General features: G+C 56.1%; 1 protein-coding gene across 5 annotated transcripts; it reads right to left on the minus strand.

The window, feature by feature from the left end:
* Positions 1–3732: 3732 nt before the first annotated feature.
* On the minus strand, positions 3733–17752 carry ATG16L2 (autophagy related 16 like 2). Of its 5 annotated transcripts, none has more exons than XM_082411274.1 (18): positions 17552–17752; positions 15581–15680; positions 14953–15055; positions 11428–11501; positions 10870–11121; positions 10683–10748; positions 10227–10334; positions 8770–8832; positions 8057–8165; positions 7554–7659; positions 6717–6787; positions 6383–6454; positions 6150–6270; positions 5720–5825; positions 4900–5049; positions 4644–4691; positions 4420–4521; positions 3733–4139 (listed from the first exon to the last, which is right to left on the minus strand). In XM_082411274.1, the coding sequence occupies exons 1-18, from the start codon at positions 17667–17669 to the stop codon at positions 4097–4099; spliced, it is 1812 nt and encodes a 603-aa protein (XP_082267400.1). In that variant the 5' UTR covers positions 17670–17752; the 3' UTR covers positions 3733–4096. The 5 variants fall into 5 exon arrangements, with proteins under 5 accessions (XP_082267400.1, XP_082267401.1, XP_082267399.1 ...); XM_082411275.1 differs by having other exon boundaries at positions 3733–4199; XM_082411273.1 differs by having other exon boundaries at positions 3733–4073; positions 17552–17750.
* Positions 17753–18322: the final 570 nt, after the last annotated feature.

Here is an 18322-nt window from a genome sequence, read left to right on the forward strand (position 1 = left end):
TGTCACCCACTTGCTCCTATGAGGGGCAGGGGAAGAGCCTGGTCAAGAGGCCTGTATTCAAGTCCCTGGGCTGCCTCGATTACCTATGTCCTTAGGGTCATCCCTTCACCCTTCTGGGCTTTGCTCTTCTTATCTCTAAAGTGGGAACGAGAAGACAATACAAACTTCAATACAAACTTGGTAAGACCCAGGGGGATCAAATAAGATAATGTACAGATAAGCTGAAAGTATTTTTGACTAGTGGATGTGCATCTGTAAGAAGAAAACAACCTGTACCAGACACGTCATGTCACATCTCACAGATGGGTCCACACCTAGTGCCACCAGGATTCCTCCAGAGAACGATGGGCCAGGACCACCTCTATTTGTTCAATCAGCAAACTTACTGCCCCAGGCCACGTTCTGGGCATTGAGACACAAGTGACTCAGTTCCCATCCCTATTACCAATGGGCTCACATCTGGTGGGGGTGACATGGGAACAGCAGTTTCAAGCCAAGGTGCCTCTCCCAGGACAGGGAGATGACCAAGGGGCAGTAGGAGCCTCACAGATGAGGAAACCCTACCCACTGTGATTTGCCCAAGTTCTCTCAGGAAGATAACTGGGAGTAGAACCTAGAACCTGGCCTCCAGAAGGCCAGGCCAGCACCTCTCTGTGGAACGTAAGTCCAGTTTTTAGAAAAGAGCGAATCGGGGGCCTGGATTCTTATCCCTGCTCTGCTGTGTGACCCTGGTCCCTCTCTGGCCCTCAGTCCATAGGCACAGCAAGGGTGACACTTTTGACATTAGGGAACAAACTCAGGCAGGCAGCCCCTGCGTACTGAACACCTGAGGAGCAACTATTGAAAACCTGGAGAGAACTGGAAGCTCACAGAGGTTTTTTTTTTTTTTTAAATACATCTTTGTTGGAGTCTAATGGCTTCACAATACCGTGTTAGTTTCTGTTGCACAACAAAGCGCATCAGCCATATGCATACACGTGTCCCCATATCAGAGCGGTTTTAACCACAGGGTTCTATCCCTGGCCCCTCTGCTGCCCGGGACTGCAAAGACTAGAGGTGCAGCCTTCCCAGCTGGCACCCCTCTGAGCTCTTCCCCTGCTTGGCTTTTGCCAACCCTTTTCCCCACACTTGCCTCATTCCCTGGAATGCCCACCCTGTCTCTGGCCTTCCAGACTTGCTCCTCCAGGAAGCATTCCCTCCAAGTAAGTTAAGGTGTGCATGTGCTCCCTGAAGTGAGGCAGGCATGTGCTAGCAGATCTGCCCCATGAAGAAAGGAAGGCTTAAGGGGAGTAAAGGGGTCACTGTCCCAGGAGTTGAGTCAAATAATTTCCTAAGCTCCCTTTTCTGCATTCTCTAAGCAGTCTTCACTGCAGTCCTGTGAGGTACTTGCCCCAGATGATGTAGCTGGTTTAACCGCCTCCCAGGATTCAAGTTCACCTCCCTCCTGTGGCCCTGCATGTCCCTCAGTTCAAAGGACACTAACCCCCCCAGGCTTAGGCCTAGGCACCCAGGGCCAGAATGGAAAAAGAGAAGCAGGGAGGGATTTAGTTTAGACAGAAAGCTAGAATCACCTACCCGATGGAGGCAGCGGGCACACTGCTGGAGCACGGCGGGTAATGCCCTGCAGCTCTGCCTAATTGGGTGCCCAGATTCTCTGACATTTTGTTTAAAAAGAAAAAAAAAAGTATGACAAGAGTCACAGTCCTGCTGTGCCAACTGTGGTGATCTCATATCACTTACCCTCTCTGAGCTTCAATTTTCTCATCTGTGAAAGAGACACCTACATCACAGGGTGGTTGGGAGGAACAAGATACTGGATAGAAAGCACAGGGCCTGACGCAGCTCAGTAACGGTGGCTACTGGAAGCTTTGGCCTTTCTGGCCGTGAATCCCAGGAGGCGGGAGAATGGCCTTGGCAGACCTAGGCAGCTGGTGACTCCTGGTGGCCGCTGGGAGCCAGGGCATGAGGGCCAGACCTTCAGCAGTCTTAGATTCAAAAGATCCTGGACTCCTAGTCTTTGACTGTTAGACTTGCTGAGTCCTCAAATAATTTAGTCACTTATGAACATTTCCTGAGGCTTTCTCTGTGGCTCTGAGACCTGATCCCAGGGAATACTTTGCTCCCATCCTGGCCTCTTCCAAGAGCTTCCTGACTGAGATGGAGGGGGGCAGACACAAGTGGGGGGGGGCATAGAGATGGAAGAGGCTCCTAGCCAGCCTGGCAGGTGAGGAGAGGCTCTCAGTGAGGGGATCCTGAAGGACAAATTTGAATTAGGAGCTGGGAGGGAAGAACATTCTGGGCAGAGAGAAAATCACACGCAAGACACATTCAGAGTAGCAACAAAGTGAAGATGCAGCTGAGGCCAGCAGGGCCACGTCCTGAGGGTAAGGAGTTTCTCTTCAGGCAGTGCAGAACTTCAAAGGGTTGGATGTATGACCACAACACCTTAGAAAGTCACTCTGGCCGTGGCAAGGAGGGGACTAGGTGGAGACAGCAGGTCGAGGACAAGGTGGCCTGCAGTGGCAGCAGGAATGGAGAGTTAGACGCAACAGCCCCACGCCTTGGTGCCCAAGAAGAAGTGGAGTGTGAGGGGAAGAGACGCTTATGACAGGGATAGATTATGCCTAGGAGGCAGCTGGGTATGTCACCCAGAGCTCAGGGGACAGCTGGGCTGAGGGCAGTGAGTGAGCTGGGATCAGCAGAGCGTAGATTTGGGTATTTAGCCAACACTTAGACAGCCTTTGTCATGTGCCAGGAACTTTACAAATACTAATGCATTGAGTCCTTACAACAGTCTTTGAGGTAGATACTATTTTCCCATTTTACACAGGAGGAAACTAAGGCACAAAGACATTAAGTAACTTGCTCAAAATCATTCAGCTACTCAATAGTAGAGCAGAGATTCAAACCCAGACAGTCTAGCTGCAGAGTCCTGGCTCTCAGCTCTCTCCTGCCCATCCTGGAAATAGTTTCCAAAACCCTGGGACTCAGGAGAGACACTGTAAGGTAATAAAGGAGGCTGAGAGTTCTAGAGTAAAGCCTTGAATCTCAACTGAGCGGACCCCCAGAGGTCAGCCCCTATCACTCAGGAACAGAAGTCCCCTTCGATGCCTGGTGACTGGCAATGGCCGTCCCGCTGACCCTCCTCCACGCCCTAGGTTGGGGAAGGAAATGGAGTGCCCAGGTTCCACCCTGCTGGGTCTGCCATGTACTCCAGGTGCTTGTTGTGTGGATTAAATCTGATGCTGATGTAAGCGAGGCCCAGGCCCAGCCCACGGATGTCCTCCCCGACACACAAGGCGTCTGCCTCGGGGGCAAGAACGTGGCCCCAGCCTAAAGGCAGGCCTCTTGTACCGAGTACCTGACATCACTCTGGTTTTTCAGGATCCTTTCCACAGGGCCCCTCTTGGCTGTCTCCCCTGCTCCCTCCTCAGAATTCACACGGTTCTCCTCAGCCTCGGTCTACCCTGGGTGCCTGAAACAGAAGGGCCCAAGGACCAGGACCACCTTAGACTGAGGGTGAAATTTCTACTGCTCAAAAAGCCACTGCCCTAAAAGCCACTGCCCTTTGCTGCCTCTGGGCCTTTCTTCAAGCTGTCAGCACAGAAGGTGGGCCAGCTCTGCCCAGCTCTGTGCGGGAGGAGGAAAGGGAGCCAAGCCTGGGTCTCCTTGAGCCTCCACCCAAAGGCTTCCTTGTTCCCTGAATGCTGCAAAGAGGCAAGCAGACACCAGTTTAAATGTAATTTTTTTCCACTTTTCCCAGAGAAAGTGAGGAAACAGAGATAAAAAACAATACAGTAATCCCCCCCAACCCACACTTTGTTTTTAAACAAACAGGCCAGGTCCTGCCCGGCCTTCTTACCCACTAAATGCCACCCCCATCCCTGCACCCCTCCTGGCCCCGGAGCCTCTGGGGCAGTGGGAAGCTGTCCTCTGGCTTCAGGCTTTGGACTAGAGCTCCAGCTCAGGCAGGAGAGTCGTGGCACTAGTGCCAGAGCACAACCTTCCTGGCCTGGTCCACGCTCACCACGTGGCTCCCAGAGTAGCACCAGGCCACGGCATTGACGGCAGCGCTGAGGAGAGGGAGAGGCAGGCTTCAGGGGGCGTCCGCAGCTGGGCTCTGCCCCTCATTACTGGACCTGGGCATTTTGAAGCCCTCTCTGAGCCCATCTCCTCACCTGTAAAATGGGCTCAGAGGGCTGTGGTGAGAGCAGACCCAAGTGCACATGGGAAAACACCTTGTGAACTGTGAAGGGCTCGGGCAGGGGGGGCAGGGAATGGAAGGTACGGGACAAGGCTGGGGGCTCCAGGATGCCCAGCATGTCAGGATCTGGAATCAACTTAGCAGGACTGGGGCAGGGCTGGGGGTGGGGTACTGGCGCTGGGGTGGGCAGGTGGGTGGGCAGTGGCCGTGCTCACCAATGGGGTCCCCGAAGGCTACTCTCCAGTTTCCCAGTGTCTACATCCCAGATGTAAAGGGCTCCATCCCAGGAACCTGCCAGTGCGTAGCTTCTGTCTGGGCTGCAGGGGCCACAGCACAGCAAGAGAGAAGAGATTAGAGGTAAGGACACAGACACACACCAACACAGACACAGACAGATGGGACACACTCAGGCATGGGTGCTGCGCTCTCATGGACACACCTGAACACAGCTTTGGTCCAGTCAGAACCGCACCTGAAGCCATCAGCCCTGAGAACAGACAGGGTCAGGTCAGAAAGGAGGTGGCTCAGCCAGGAACTTAAAGAGCTTCCTCTCTCCGTCAAGGGCTTGGCCACCTCACCAGGCCCTGGTCCAGAGGGGCCTCCAGGGAGGGCCCCCCGCTGACAGGCCTTTTACAGGGGACAAGGCCCAGCTGCCACAGCCAAAGCCACAGGATCAGTGGGCACAAGGCAGGTACCTGAACACCTGGCGGATATTGCTGACACGCAGGTCGATGACCTTGAGCGTGTCATCTCGGGAACAGCTGAGCAGATGCAGCTGGTCGTGGCTGAGGCTCAGGGAGGTGACCCGGCCCTGCACAGGGATGACCTGGGTGCAGCGGGGTCCCCTGAGGAGCAGGGACAAAGATGAGGATGAGGAGCAGCCACCCTGACGAGGCTGCTCCTGACAGACTAACAAGTCCAGAGGCGCCCCTGGTCTCAGGCCACTAAGGCCAAGGCTGACAACTAATCACCCACTGCAGCCAGCCCCTTCCAACGGGAACTTACTAAACCCTTGGGTCACTAAAATAAGTGCTGGGGGCGGGGGCGGGGAAGAAATCAAAGTCTGTCTTTAACTATGTGAAAGAGAGAGCAAAGGGTTTCAAAAGGCAATCTCTGCAGATGAGTAAGAAGCCTGAGGCAGGCCTGGCACTAGCTCTGGCACTGGTTCCAGCACTGGCTTTTATAAACCATTCAAGCCCAATGCTGGGCTCTTAGGCTCAAAAAACAATAAAACTTTTGTTCCTTTTGACTAAAAAGTGGTGATTACATGGGAAAAAAGAGCTTCTCCATCTTGGTTGGCAAGACCCAGGCAGGGTCCCTTGGTTGGACCGAGGGCCAATAAGAAGGAGGCACAGGTCTCCGAGGGCAGCTGAGCCTTCAAGGGGCCAAGCCCAGCACAGAGGCCACCAGAGCCTCGCTTCCCCAAGGTACCCTCAGCAGCTCCATGGCTAGAAAAAGGAAGAGAATACAGGAGCCCTGCCCCCACCTCCACCACCCACAGCCTGCGCCTATCACCTGCTGTCCCAGAACCGGATCTTCTGGTCATTGTGACCACTAATGATGACATGGTCCCCACACACCACATCGTTACAGTAGGAAAGGACATTGATGGTCCTGGAACCTAGGGACCAAGGAGTAGAGCCCCAGCCTCAGAGAAGGGTTATCAGGAGCCAACCCACTGGATGTATGGAGAAGCTGAGGCCCAGAAGCCCCAGAGGTAAGGTGTCCTCCCAAAACTAGAACCCAGGTCCCCTGTTTCCCAGCCCAAAGCCTGAGATCACCTAGAAACCAGGGAAAGCATCATCGATGGGGGATAGAAGAGGGGCCTTGGGAGGTTTCATCCCAAATGCCTGTAAATCTTGGAGCCACTCCCAGAGAGCAGGCTGAGGTCCCCCATAGCCTGGCAGGGTCCTGGCAGTTAGGAAAGGGGAGGGTTGGACCTCACAGTAGGCTCGGCCAAGGTCCCACTCCTTCACTGTCCGGTCCCGGCTCCCGGTCACCGCCTGATGCCTCGTTAGCTTGAATTTGGCAGCCGTCACCTTGTCCGTGTGTCCAGATAGTGTCTCCTGCCACCATCCCAGATATGCATCAAGGGTATGGCCAAGACCCCATAACAAACCCCTCCAGGCCCAAGGCATGACCCCTGACCCCCAGGCTGCCTCCCCAGTCAGGCCTTACCTTGGACTGTGCCTCCCCAACCTTCCAAAGCTGGGCAGCCTTATTGTAAGTAGCTGCCAGTACCTGGGAGCCCTGGGGAGATGGGAGGGGAAAGGATAGGTCCTGAACCTGGGCCTGGCCAGAGGCAACTGCAGGCCAGAGAGCTGGGGCCAGGGCTGCCTCAGAGCTTCCCCCAGCCCAGGTCACCCAGGTAGGCAGAGGAGAATCGAGGCCCAGGGAGGAGGATTGTGTAGAGCTCTAGGATACCCGTGATGCTCCCTCAGGCCCCAAAGCCCCCACCTGCCCAGTGTGGAGACTGGGGGAGGGACATCCTATGCCCCCCAGATCCTCTCACCGAGGGGTCAAAGTCCACACTGGTGATGCTGCCGCCAGCTCCTTCAAGGGTCTGGTTGGCCTCCAGGCGCCCTGGGGGGACCAGGAGAAGGGACAAGTGAAATGAAGTCACTAATCTCACGAAACAGAGGAGCCTGGACTGTGAGTGGGAAGATGAATCTCTCCTGGATTAGAGAACAGAAGTGCTGGGCCTGTTCTTGGGGGAGCGGCCGAGGTTGGGGGGTGGGGGGGGTCTAGCTGGAGGCTGCACCTTCCTGAACTGCCAGCAGAGGGCCCCGGGGGGCTGCAGGTCATCTCGCGGACATCTGGAAAAGACCAGAGAGAAGGGACTGTCCCTAGGTCACACGGCAAGCCAGAGCCAGGCCAGCTGGAGACTCACCTCCTCCAGGAAGTCTCTGGGAGCCAGCTCTCACTCCCCAGTACACCCCCACCCTACAGAACACAGAGTAGATAGCTAAGATTTGTCTCACAACTGAGTTCTGAGAGCTCAGTGACACTAGAAGAGGAGGTGGCCTGGTGGACCCAAGGGACCTGCTCCTCAAGGGCCTGTCCCTGTAGAACCTCATGACATGGTACCTCCACCACCCCAACAGGGACCATCTGAGTTTAGCCCTCCCCACCCTGCAGCCCTCGACTTCAGGAGGTGGGAGGCTCTGCCCTTCTTAGGAGCAGTGACCCCAGAACTCTTGCCAAGAGTGGCCAGAACTCTGGCCGCTGCCCACAAGAATGTCCCAGGTGAGGAAACACAAAGAGACTCAAGACCCTTCCCACCAAGGAGCAAGCTGAAGTGAGGTCTGGAGAGAAAGGATTAGGCTGGCCTGTGGGCAGGGACCCTCACCTCCCACGACATTCCAGAGGAGGATGAGGCGGTCAGCCCCTCCGGTGGCCAGGAGGCTGCTATTGGGGCCAAAACGAACAGCATTGACCTCGGAGAGGTGGGCATCCTGTGGGGAAAAGGGGAGGTCGGTGCCCCTGGTCCTCGCCACACACGCCTCTTTGCTCATGCTCACAGCTCTCTGTCACACATCCTTGAACACATCAGGTCTCTGTTCGAACACTGAGTTTCAAACTTAGCCCCACCAGGGCTCATCATCTCTGACTGGACCCCTGCAGCAGCCTCCCGCCATGTTCCCAATACTCCACTACCTGGCCTCGTGGTCTCCCGGCCTCCTGTCTCTCCCTCTCATTGTAAAATGCCGAAGGGCTCCCACCACAAGCTGTGGGAGGAAAACTCCTACTCCCAGTGAGGGGCCCATCCTTGCTTCCCCAGCCTCCTTGGACCACTCCTGGGACCTGCACTCCCATATCGTACCCCATGCACTTGGCCCAGCTCCTCCTTACCAGCACATCCTGAGCTCGGGTGGGAAGTCGGGCGGCCACGCACACAGGGATGCTCTGGTATCGCTGCTCAGGGGCTCCCCCAATTGAGTGGCCTCTCCTCTTCTTGAAACTGCAGGAGGGGGTCAGGAGGGCATTCAGCAAGGCCTTCTGACGTGGGAGCCTCAAGCTCTCCTGAAGCAGCAACAACAGGAAGCAGACACGGAAGGCAGCAGAACATGGCCAGGAGGTGCAGCAGGCACGGTCCCCACCAGCCTCTGACCCCAGGGGTCAGTGTGGAGACAGTAGGGGCACCAAGACAGGCACAGAGGCAGGGCAGGGTTGGTGGATGCAGAGAAACCTCGGAGCAGGGTTTCAGTCCTGGCCTGGCCACTGCTTGGCACTGTGACCCTGAACGAATCCCTGACATTTCTGGGCCTCTATTTCCCAAATGAGTAGTAGCTCCTTTCTGGCCTCAGGCTGGAGCTTTTGGTCCCCTGTGACGACCGTGGATGAGGGACAGAGCCTGGAAGATAGCCAGGCAGGGGCTGGGAATGAGGCCATGTACCCAGCTCCTGCCTCTGGGACTCAGCAGAGGCTCACACACAGAGTGCTGGGCAACGAACGGAAGGACACACTGAGACACATACACAGCCCAAGCCTGGGCTCCAGGAGCCTGACACACACATCCAAGGGGCCCAACACCTTCACACACATGTCGGTGCACACACACTTACTCCAGAAGCCCCTTCACCACATCCACACAGCGGGACAACGTCAGGGAGGTGGCGGAGGCAGACCTGGGGCAGAATCGAGAGAGACGTGCTAAAGGACTGGCCAGTGGGTGTGCAGACAGCAGTCATTCATCCCTACACTCTTGAGCCGGGACAAGAACTTTGCTCCTCCAAGGCCAGGAGAGTAGGATGACCCAGAGGAATCCCAGGAAGGTGGAGGAAGGGAGGGATTTGGAATGAAGTCTCCCAGTTTCACCATGATGGTTAAGAGCTGCCTCACCACCCAAGTGCCCCCCAACAAAATTTCATGGGAGGCTGAGCTGGGGCCTATGGAGGGGGGTAAAGGTGCCCCCAGGCTGAGAAAGCACAAGGCTGGGAGCAGGGGGCTGGGAAACCTAGATCCCAAAAATACCCAGGAGAGCATGTGTCCTGAGATGACCTGGCCCGCCAGGGCTAAGGCTTTGGGGACTGCATCTCATGCCCCTCCCCAGGGTTCCTTCACTACCCCGAGGCCTGGACACCAGCGACCTGCAAAAGAGGGCTGGAGGGGCTTCCCTGGTGGCGCAGTGGTTAAGAATCCGCCTGCCAATGCAGGGGACACGGGTTCAAGCCCTGGTCTGGGAAGATCCCACATGCTGTGGAGCAACTAAGCCTGTGGGCCACAACTACTGAGCCTGAGTTCTAGAGCCCGTGAGCCACAACTACTGAGCCCATGTGCCACAACTATTGAAGCCCGCGTGCCTGGAGCCCGTGCTCTGCAACAAGAGAAGCCACCGCAATGAGAAGCCCGCGCACCACAACGAAGAGTAGCCCCCACTCGCTGCAATTAGAGAAAACCTGCGCGCAGCAACGAAGACCCAATGCAGCCAAAAATAAATATTTAAAAAATTTTTTAAATAAAAAAATAAATTCAAAAAAAAGAAAGGGCTGGAGGAGAGCTTACAGGCTGGGGAATAGGGGGAGGGCAGTCTCAATGCCAGGCCAATCAAGACAGATGGGGGAGACTGGAGGTGAGGGGCATCCAAGACTGAAGCCTCAATCAGGTCCCACCCATATGAGCTCACATCTATACATGCTTCACAGGCATTCAGGTACGCTTACCTAAGCTTGTACACACATACGCTCTGATGTCCCTGTGTATGCACACACATGCCTGTGACAGCTGAACCCTGGACCTTGCCAACAGGTTCCCTCCTGGTCACACCCTTTCACCAGCCTGACATCCCACCCCCAGAGCTCTGGTCCTGGGAAGGAGGAAAAAGAGGGTGAGGACAGAGGTTGGGGTCTCAGACATGGCACTGACCCCAAGTGGCTCCAGGCACTGGAGGTCAGATCTGTCCTGGGGTCCAAGCTATACCCCAGTCTCTTCTTAAGCCCCCTCTCAACCCAAGAGCTGGCCCAAGGTCCTAGAGAAAGACTCTGGGATGGGACCCAGCTCAGAGCTGTGGGACAGTGCTCACCTGAAGGGTCTCTTCCATTTCTCACCAGCCTCACTCTCCAGTGGCTCAGCTGCCAGAGCCAGAGTGTCTGCTTCCTCTCTGATCCCATCGCCTAATGTGTCTGGACTCCTGGGGGAGAGAATTAAGCTCAGAATGGCTAAGGGACCAGGCCAGCCCCTCCGTGCCACGGTGACGATGTGCAGACCCAGAGATGAAGGTGTCCCTGTGGACGCACGTGTGGCGGGCGCAGGTGCTGGCTCCTACGACCACACGTGTCTACACGTGTCCTGGGCTCGTTTTGCCTGGGGGCCTCGGCACCGCGGCTGTGCACACTTGCGGTCAGGTGCACCGGTTGCCGCAGGGAGGTGGGGGTGGGGTAGAACCGTAGCGGCCCTGGGGCAGGGCACTGCAGAGGTCGCGGGGCAGAGCCCGCGGCGGAGCCTCGGCAGGCAGGTCTCGGCGCATCCTCATTCTTACTCGCTTATGCTCACTGTCCGCTTGGCTGCCTTCTTCAGCTCCTGGGACACCCGCGCCTGCTTGGCCCTGGGATAGAAATGCCTCCTGAAAGTCGGGTCGCTCCGGTGCCCGGAAGGCGGGGCCGGGCCCCTCCCCCACAGGACACGCCACCGCTCACTTCCCCGAAGGGCAAGCCCAGCGCTCTCACCTCTCGCGGCGCTCGTTGCGCAGGTTGCGCTCGGCTGCGGCGCGCGCCTTGCGCCGCACCAGCCGATCCAGCAGGTCGCGTGCCTCCTCCTCGAGCCTGCGCAGAGCCGCCTCCTGGTGCCCGACGTGCACGCGCAGCGCCTCATAGGCCGCCCGCTGTGCCGCGTTCAGCGCGCGCCGCGCACCCACCTGTCCCGCCTCCTTCTCCCGCGCCTCCTGCAGCTGCGCCACGCGGGCCTCCAGAGCTGCCAGCCTGGAGAACGCGGAGAACCTCCGTCACCGCCCTGGGGGAACCGGTCTCGGGGCTGGGACAGACTTGCCGCAGGCCACGCGGCCAGCCGGCCGGCTAAACCACGTCTCCGACCAAGCCTTCGGAGTCCTGCAGTTCCTGGCCTCTGCGACCAGCCACAGGCCTGGGGGGCGTTTGAGGACGTGGGGAAAGCTGTCGGGCCCTTCTGGAGACCCGCGGGGTGACCCTGTCCCCTCCCCCTGGCAGTGATGGCCCCGAGCCTCCCCAAGGTGCGCGGGGAGGAGCCCTCTCGCACCGCCCGCGCCCCACCTGCTTTGCCGCTCCTCCAGCTGTGATTCCAGGGTGCCCAGGGCCGCGCTCTTTTCCACCACCTGGTAGGCCATCTGCAGCGGCGGAGGGGCCGGACAGGTAGGCATGGGTGCCTCTGGGCAGGGCCTCCAGCCCCTCTCTGGCCGAGAGGCTGGTAGGATGGGGTCTCTCTCTCCTCTCACCCGCTCCCTAGCTCAAGAGAAAGCTGAGGCGCAGACAGGCGTTGCACCAAGCACAGGAATGCACTGCTGTTTCAGGGATCAACGGAAGGGCCTTAGGCTCTGAAGCTTAACACCGGAGTTTCAATTCTGGCAGCGCCACTTATATTCTCTGTGACCCGGGGTAGTCATTTAACCGCTCTAAACCAGCTCTGTTTCTTCACCTGTCCAGTGGGAATGGTTGTGCTTACCTCATTGGGTAACACGGAATTACTATAAGGAATAGTATCTCAAATAATGATGATTGGTTATATAGCACTTAAGTGTGCTAGGTCTTATTCCCAGCACTCTACAGTATTAACTCTTTCAATCCAGTAGGAACTGCCATTCTCCCCATTTTACACATGAGGACATTGACACAGAGAGGTTCAGTGTCTTGCCCAAAGTCACACAGCTAAGTGGCAGAACTGAGATCTGAACCCAGGCCACCTAACATGCTCCAAGTAAAGCGCTGTGTATAGGAAGGGTTCAAGGGATGTGTGTTCTTTTCCCCACCTCTCCAAGCCCTGGTTTACCCAAGCATAGATCCCAGAGAGCAAGAAGGAGCTCTGAGCAGAGGCACACAGGCTAACAGGAATGGACTGTGGGAGCACCGGGCCCAGACTGAATACCAGAGCTGCCCCCAGCCCCAGAGTGGGGGTGAGCGTCATCTCATCTGTCCCCCGCCCCACTCAACAGTCCTTCATCCGAGAGCCAAGAGCTGGGGAAACCACAGAACTGAGGGGTCAGTGGGAGAGACAGATGCTAAGCAAAGCAGTTCCCACCACTGTGGCAAGAGGAATATGAAATAACCAAGGCTGGGGGCTCTTGCTGCTGACCTGTCCCTGTGTTCTTTCTTACATGGGCCTGGTGAGAGATGGGCTGAGGAGCAAGGTTGGTGTCCACCTGCACTGACTCCTGGTGTGAGTGGGCCGGGGTTAGGGACCCTGCACATTCAGGGTCCATAGCTGGCCCAATTTATAACACTTATAATTCCTTCCACCATTAAACAATCTGATCATCACTTCCATTTCCTCACCTGTCATATACTTTCACTGATGTTTTGGCATTCAGTATTTTTTTGATGCTATTCAAAATCCAAATAATAGAGATGGAAAACAGATTAGTGGTTAGGAGTTAGGGATGATTGGAGGAGAGGGGCGAGTTGTGACTAAAACAGAGTAGCAAGAGGGAGGTCTTTGTGGTGATGAAATAGTGCTGTATCCTGATGGGCATGCAAATCTACACAGGTGACAAAATGACAAAGAACTATATACACTTCATACCAATATCAATTTCCTGGTTGTGTGTACTGTAGTTACATAAGATGTAACCAATGGGGGATATTGGGTAAAGGGTGCACAGGACCTCTCTGTACTGTCTTTGCAACTTCCTGTGGATCTATAATTATTTCAATAAAAAGTTAAAACAACAATAATACATGCTTGTTGTGATATGTGAAACAGTACTAAGAATTAAAGAAAAAGCCCCTCCCCATCCCTTGGCGTATCCAATGGGAACTGACTGGTTTGTGTCTGAGGACATGGATGAGGAGGGAATGCTGAGGGCGAGGGGTGCGTGGAAGTATCCCAGACAAAGGGAACCATGAGCTCAGGGACAAGAGAGTGGCAGGAAATGCAACACTGAGGCCAGAGGACTCAACTTGGGAGCCAGGCTAAGGAGCTTTGGAAAATATGTACCAAACTGATCATGGGGAGAGGTGGTGAAAGGGGCTTCTACTTTTTTACTCTATGGGCTTCTGTTCTCTTGAAATGTTCACAACAAGCATGTATTTGTATATTATTTGTCTTCTTTTTAATGGAGATCATTTTTATTATTAAAATATATCACTCTGAGTGCAGAATGGAGAATGGATGGGGGTGCCAAAGGAGGAGTGGTCCAGCGAGGAATGAGAGTAACTTGGACCAGGCAGACAGGGCACAAAAAATGGAAGTTGATGGATTTGGAGGCAGGATCCATGAGCTGGTGACTAGCTCAGGATGGAGGGCTGCTAGGGGTTAGAGGTGTCCCTGGGTTTCCAGCCTGGTGACTACCAATGGAGGGGGGGATGATCTATCTCATTTATCACCTAGTCTACAGATATTCATTAGCATGGACTGTGGAGACAGGCCCCAGGGATACAATGGAGGCAAACCAAAGGCATCCCAGTTCTCGGGGTTCTCACAGCCCAGAAGGGGGCTCAGATTTTGAGAATCACCTCGCAAATGTAGAGTTGCAACTACAACAGGGGCTCTGAGGGAGAGGCTATCACTAGGTTCATAGCCCCAAATACACATTAGTTGAGCAAGTGACTTGGCATGCGGTAACTAGATAGGTGTTTACTGGCCCATCAGCCTCCTCCAGTGGACTGGAAGCTCCATGGGGCCAGGTCTTGTTCACAGCTGCATTGCCTATGCCTTGGATATAGTGATTGTCAATAAATATTTGTTGAAAGAATGAATGGAGATCACAGAAAGGGGATTTGTGGGGGAGAGAGTTCAAATCCTGGCTCCAGCTCTCTAAGCCTTTGTTTCCTCTGAAATATAAAGTTGTGGAAGATTAGCTGAAGTAACGCTTAGCCCAGCGTTCTCAACGTGGTGTTGGCCATATAATCACAGGGGCGATGGTTAGTCTGATTTTAGATGTGAAGTCCAAAAAGCAGCTGAGCAAGAGAGTCTGAGCTCATAAGAGAAGGCTGAGCTAGAGACGGGTCTGGGAGTTAGCAAACAGAAAGTCCTTGGGAGTCAGTTAACCCACCCAAGCTCCAAAGAACACCCACATCTGAAGGGAGGGGGATAAAAAGGAGGGAAAGTAGCCAGAGAAGGAAGTTCAGAAGCAACAGCTACAGAAGTGAGAGGAAAACCAGGAGAGTGTGGTGAAACAGAAGCCAAGAGACACCATGGGGCAGGGGCAGGGGGAAGCAGTGTCAGGTGGGGCTAGCATACCCTGCCATGGAGGTGGACCACCTTACTTTTGGTCTGCAAATGTGTATTGAGTGTCAATTGGTACTGGGCCCTGAGGTTTGCAGGGCAAGTGGTGAGCAGAGGCAGGCTGGACCATCCAGAAGGGGGAACAGAGGCTGCCTGTTTCCTGCACCCCTCACACTCCTCCCTGAGCTCTCACTGCACTTCCTCCAGCTGCTATTGGAGCCCACTTCATCCTGGGCTGCCAGGGCCAAGCTAGAGAGCACTCTGACCCCTGTCTGGCCTCAAGGCACTGGACTTTGGAATCTCCCTCACTTGCTGGCTCCCTTGGACGACATGTCCCAGCCCCAAAGTTCTGGATCCTGGGCCCACCCCATTCTCTCTCAGACCCCTGCCCAGCCTACCTCTCCACACACCAACCGGAGACCCTCCTCCTCCTCTTGCCACTTCACCCTCAGAGCTGCTGGTGATGGGACTCGGTCTGAGTCAGGCCCTGACTCCTCCTCCCTGTCAACCAATCAAAGAGTGGTGTTCATTGTCCCTCCATTCACCCAGAGGATACACACGAACAGTTTGAAACCAGAGCCATGAACTTTCTCCTGAGGAAGGTGGGAGCCAGAAAGTCAGTAGAGGAAAGAGCAAGTCTCCAGAAACTAGAGCTGCCCGTGAACCTCTGCTCTTGGATTCCCCCAGGCCTTGAGTTCCCAGGCCAGGACCCTCTCAAGAAGCACTTCCCAACTCTTTGAGCCCCAATCCATTCCTGGTTCTCATCTTCGCTCCCTCTTTGGAATAGGTGGCATCGTGTCCTTTCTGTAGGCATCAGGTGAGGAGCAAACAGAAAAACACAGAGGTGTGTGGGCGTGGGAGGACAAATGCAGAGAGATGGACATTCTGAGCAGCTGGCCCGGGGGGGAAGGCTCGAGAGCCTGCCTCCCCCTCCCCTGGGCAGCAGCCAAGGGCCAATGAGGTGCCGGGGTGGGGGCAGGGCCCAGGCACGGGAAGCCCTCTGTGACCACAAACACAAACACTCACCAGGGGCCCTGGAGGAGAGCCCGAGTGACATGGGTGGGCTCTGGCTGCAGCTTCTCTGAGAACTGGGCCAGCAGCTCCGCTTTCTCTATGAGACGGTTATCTGCGGGTGCAAAAAGGTGAGCCTGGAGCACAGACAGACACTTTCCAGCAGACTCTAGGCATACAAGTTACCTCTCTGGCTGGGAGGGCTGCAGGAGCCGAGGGATGCAGAAGGGGGAGCTACTGGCAGGCTGGGCTCTGCCCTTGCCTGAGGGGTGTCTGTGCAGCTCCATCAGGACCGCCAGCCCTTGCACAGCCTCTAAGAGCACAGCCCCCAGGCCCTCCCAGGAGAAGACTTGCTCTCCCAGGGACAGAGAAGGACGACCACTGCAGGGGAAGGAGATGGCTGAGTACTGCCTGCTGAGGTTCTCAAGGGAAGGAAGGGGCCAGGGGTTGATCCAGGGCGGGGCCTGTCCCCAGACAGTGATGAAACAAACTGAGCTCCACTAGCCTGTGGCCTTTGGCAAGATACTTCCATTCCAGGGGCTCTTTCTGGGCTAAAAAACAACCCTGACTTCCCCAGGGTTGGTGTAAGGCTCCCCCCAGGCCAGAACAGAAAGTCCTTGAGTTTGTTAGTTTCTGCTACAGACCCTGGAATACAGCCTCTCCACCCCCACCCATGGTCACTTCCTCTTTTCTCACCAGGTCCAGGGTAGGGTAGAGATGGTAAGCCCAGGCCTAACTCCTCAGCTCCTTTCCCTCTTCCTGTCCCCTACCAGTCACCTAGGTCACCTAGGTTGCTGGCCTTGTTCTCACACAAAACCCCACCCCAACCCTCAGGGCATTGCTCTGCCCCACCATCACCCCCAACAAATGTAAAGAAGATGCCATTTTGTCCAGTTTATGAGTGAGAAATAGGAGGCTTAGGGGTATGACCTGCCCAAGACCACAGAGAAGACTGGACTTCCAGTGTCTCTGAGTTCAGCCCTCCAGGATCACTCCAGTCCCACAGATTTGCAGCTCCCAGGGGATGGGGGTGACTCCCTCAAACTGGACTGTTCCATTATCCATCAGAGCAGTGAAGTAAGGCTGCCTAGAGACAGGGGGCTGGCCTCATATACCTGAACAGAGAGGACCTGCAGCCCAGAAGGCTGCAAAGAAACCTCCCAGGAAAAGAGCAACAAATTCAGTTGTGGGGCTGGGGGGAGATGGTTAAGCAGCAGCCAAGATAAAGACCAGTGATGGAGCTGGAGGGACTGTGATTAGACTTTCAACCCCAGCCATACAATCTCAGATGACCAGAGGTGCTACACACAGGTGAACACCTGTTCATCCTGGCTTGAACTGCCATACCCCTTCCTGACCAGCTCCCCAGAAACACTCTGAGAATCTGACTTCCCCAGGCTCAACCACCTCCCTCCGCAGCCTGGATCCCCCTTCTTCTCCCTCAGGCTGGGGTTGGTTGGGCACAGAGATGCTCCAAAAACCTGAGCCAGGATCACCTATCAGTGGCAGAGCCTCAGACTCTGAACTCCCTCCCTAGGGATTCAGAGTTTAAAAGTAGCTGCTCTGGACAGCCCCGAGATCTTTCACTGTGCTTATGGGGACCAAATGGACTGACCAGGCTCTACCCCGGGGACGGCCCAAGAAGGGGAAGTCTAAAAGACCCTAAAAATCCAACATTCGCTTATGAACGCGTGCACAGGAAGCCCAGCCGGTGGAAGGCAGAGCCAGGCCCTGAGGGGCGAGGAAGAGCAGGAGCACTAGGGGGGAGCTCCGTCCAGGAGGGGGCTCTGAGCAGAGCCTGGGCTGGAAAGGGCAGGAACGCTGGCTATTCGGAGATAGCGCGTAAGAGACAGCGAGTCCAGCAGGCCCCAGGCTTCGGAGGCGAAAAGGTGTCCGTGACTGGGGTCACAGCCGGAGGGGCCAGACAAATCCTTCCCCACGCCGGAGCCCTATCCCCTCGACGGCCCCGGGACGCACTGCACTCACAGGCCGGCACCAGCTCCAGGAAGAGGGCCTTTTGCGTTCGGTCTCGCTGTCGAAGCTGCCGCACGATGTGACGTTTCCAGCGGGCGGCGGAAACACCGGGGTCGCTGGGCCCCGCCATGGCCGCCCTCTCCCGACTGCACCGCGCGCTCCCCCCGCCGCAGGAGGCGCGGCCGGGCAGGGGCGGGGCCCCAAGGGGACTCCGTGACGTCAGGGGGCGGGCAGCGGCGGGGATTCCCCGGATTGTACTAAGAGTGGTCTTGGGGGGGAGAACGGAACGAAAACGTAGGGGGGAACCGCCCCAGGGTCTAGACCATCCGGATCCCACAAAAACTCTCACATGAGTGGGGTCTCCTATCGCTGTCGGGGCAGAGAGCGAGGAGCGAGATCGGAGCGATCTCCGGGGCGGCTTCCCCCTCGCCTGTTGGCGCGCTCCGCAGGCGGGGCCTCCGGGGCCAGTGTTCCTTAACCCCACTGCGCCCGGACTGAAATCAACAGTAACAGACACTCTAAACCCGGGACCTGGAGACCCCCTCACTCCCGGACCCTGCCCTCGAGGCCCTCAAGATCCGTGAGCGGAGGCGACACAGACACAAGGCAGACAATGTATGACAGCGAGATAAGAAAGCACGGAAGAGGAAGGGACTGAAGGGAGGAGGCCCTGCTTTGCGGAGGTGATGGCACTGAGTTGGGTCCTAAGGGAGGCAATAGGCATTGGCCAGGAGGAGAGAGAAACGGATTCCAGGCAGCTGGAAGAACAAATGCAGAGGTTCC

This window comes from Balaenoptera physalus (genome assembly GCF_965194825.1).
Source record: "Balaenoptera physalus genome assembly, chromosome: 10".
Lineage (NCBI taxonomy): Eukaryota > Metazoa > Chordata > Mammalia > Artiodactyla > Balaenopteridae > Balaenoptera > Balaenoptera physalus.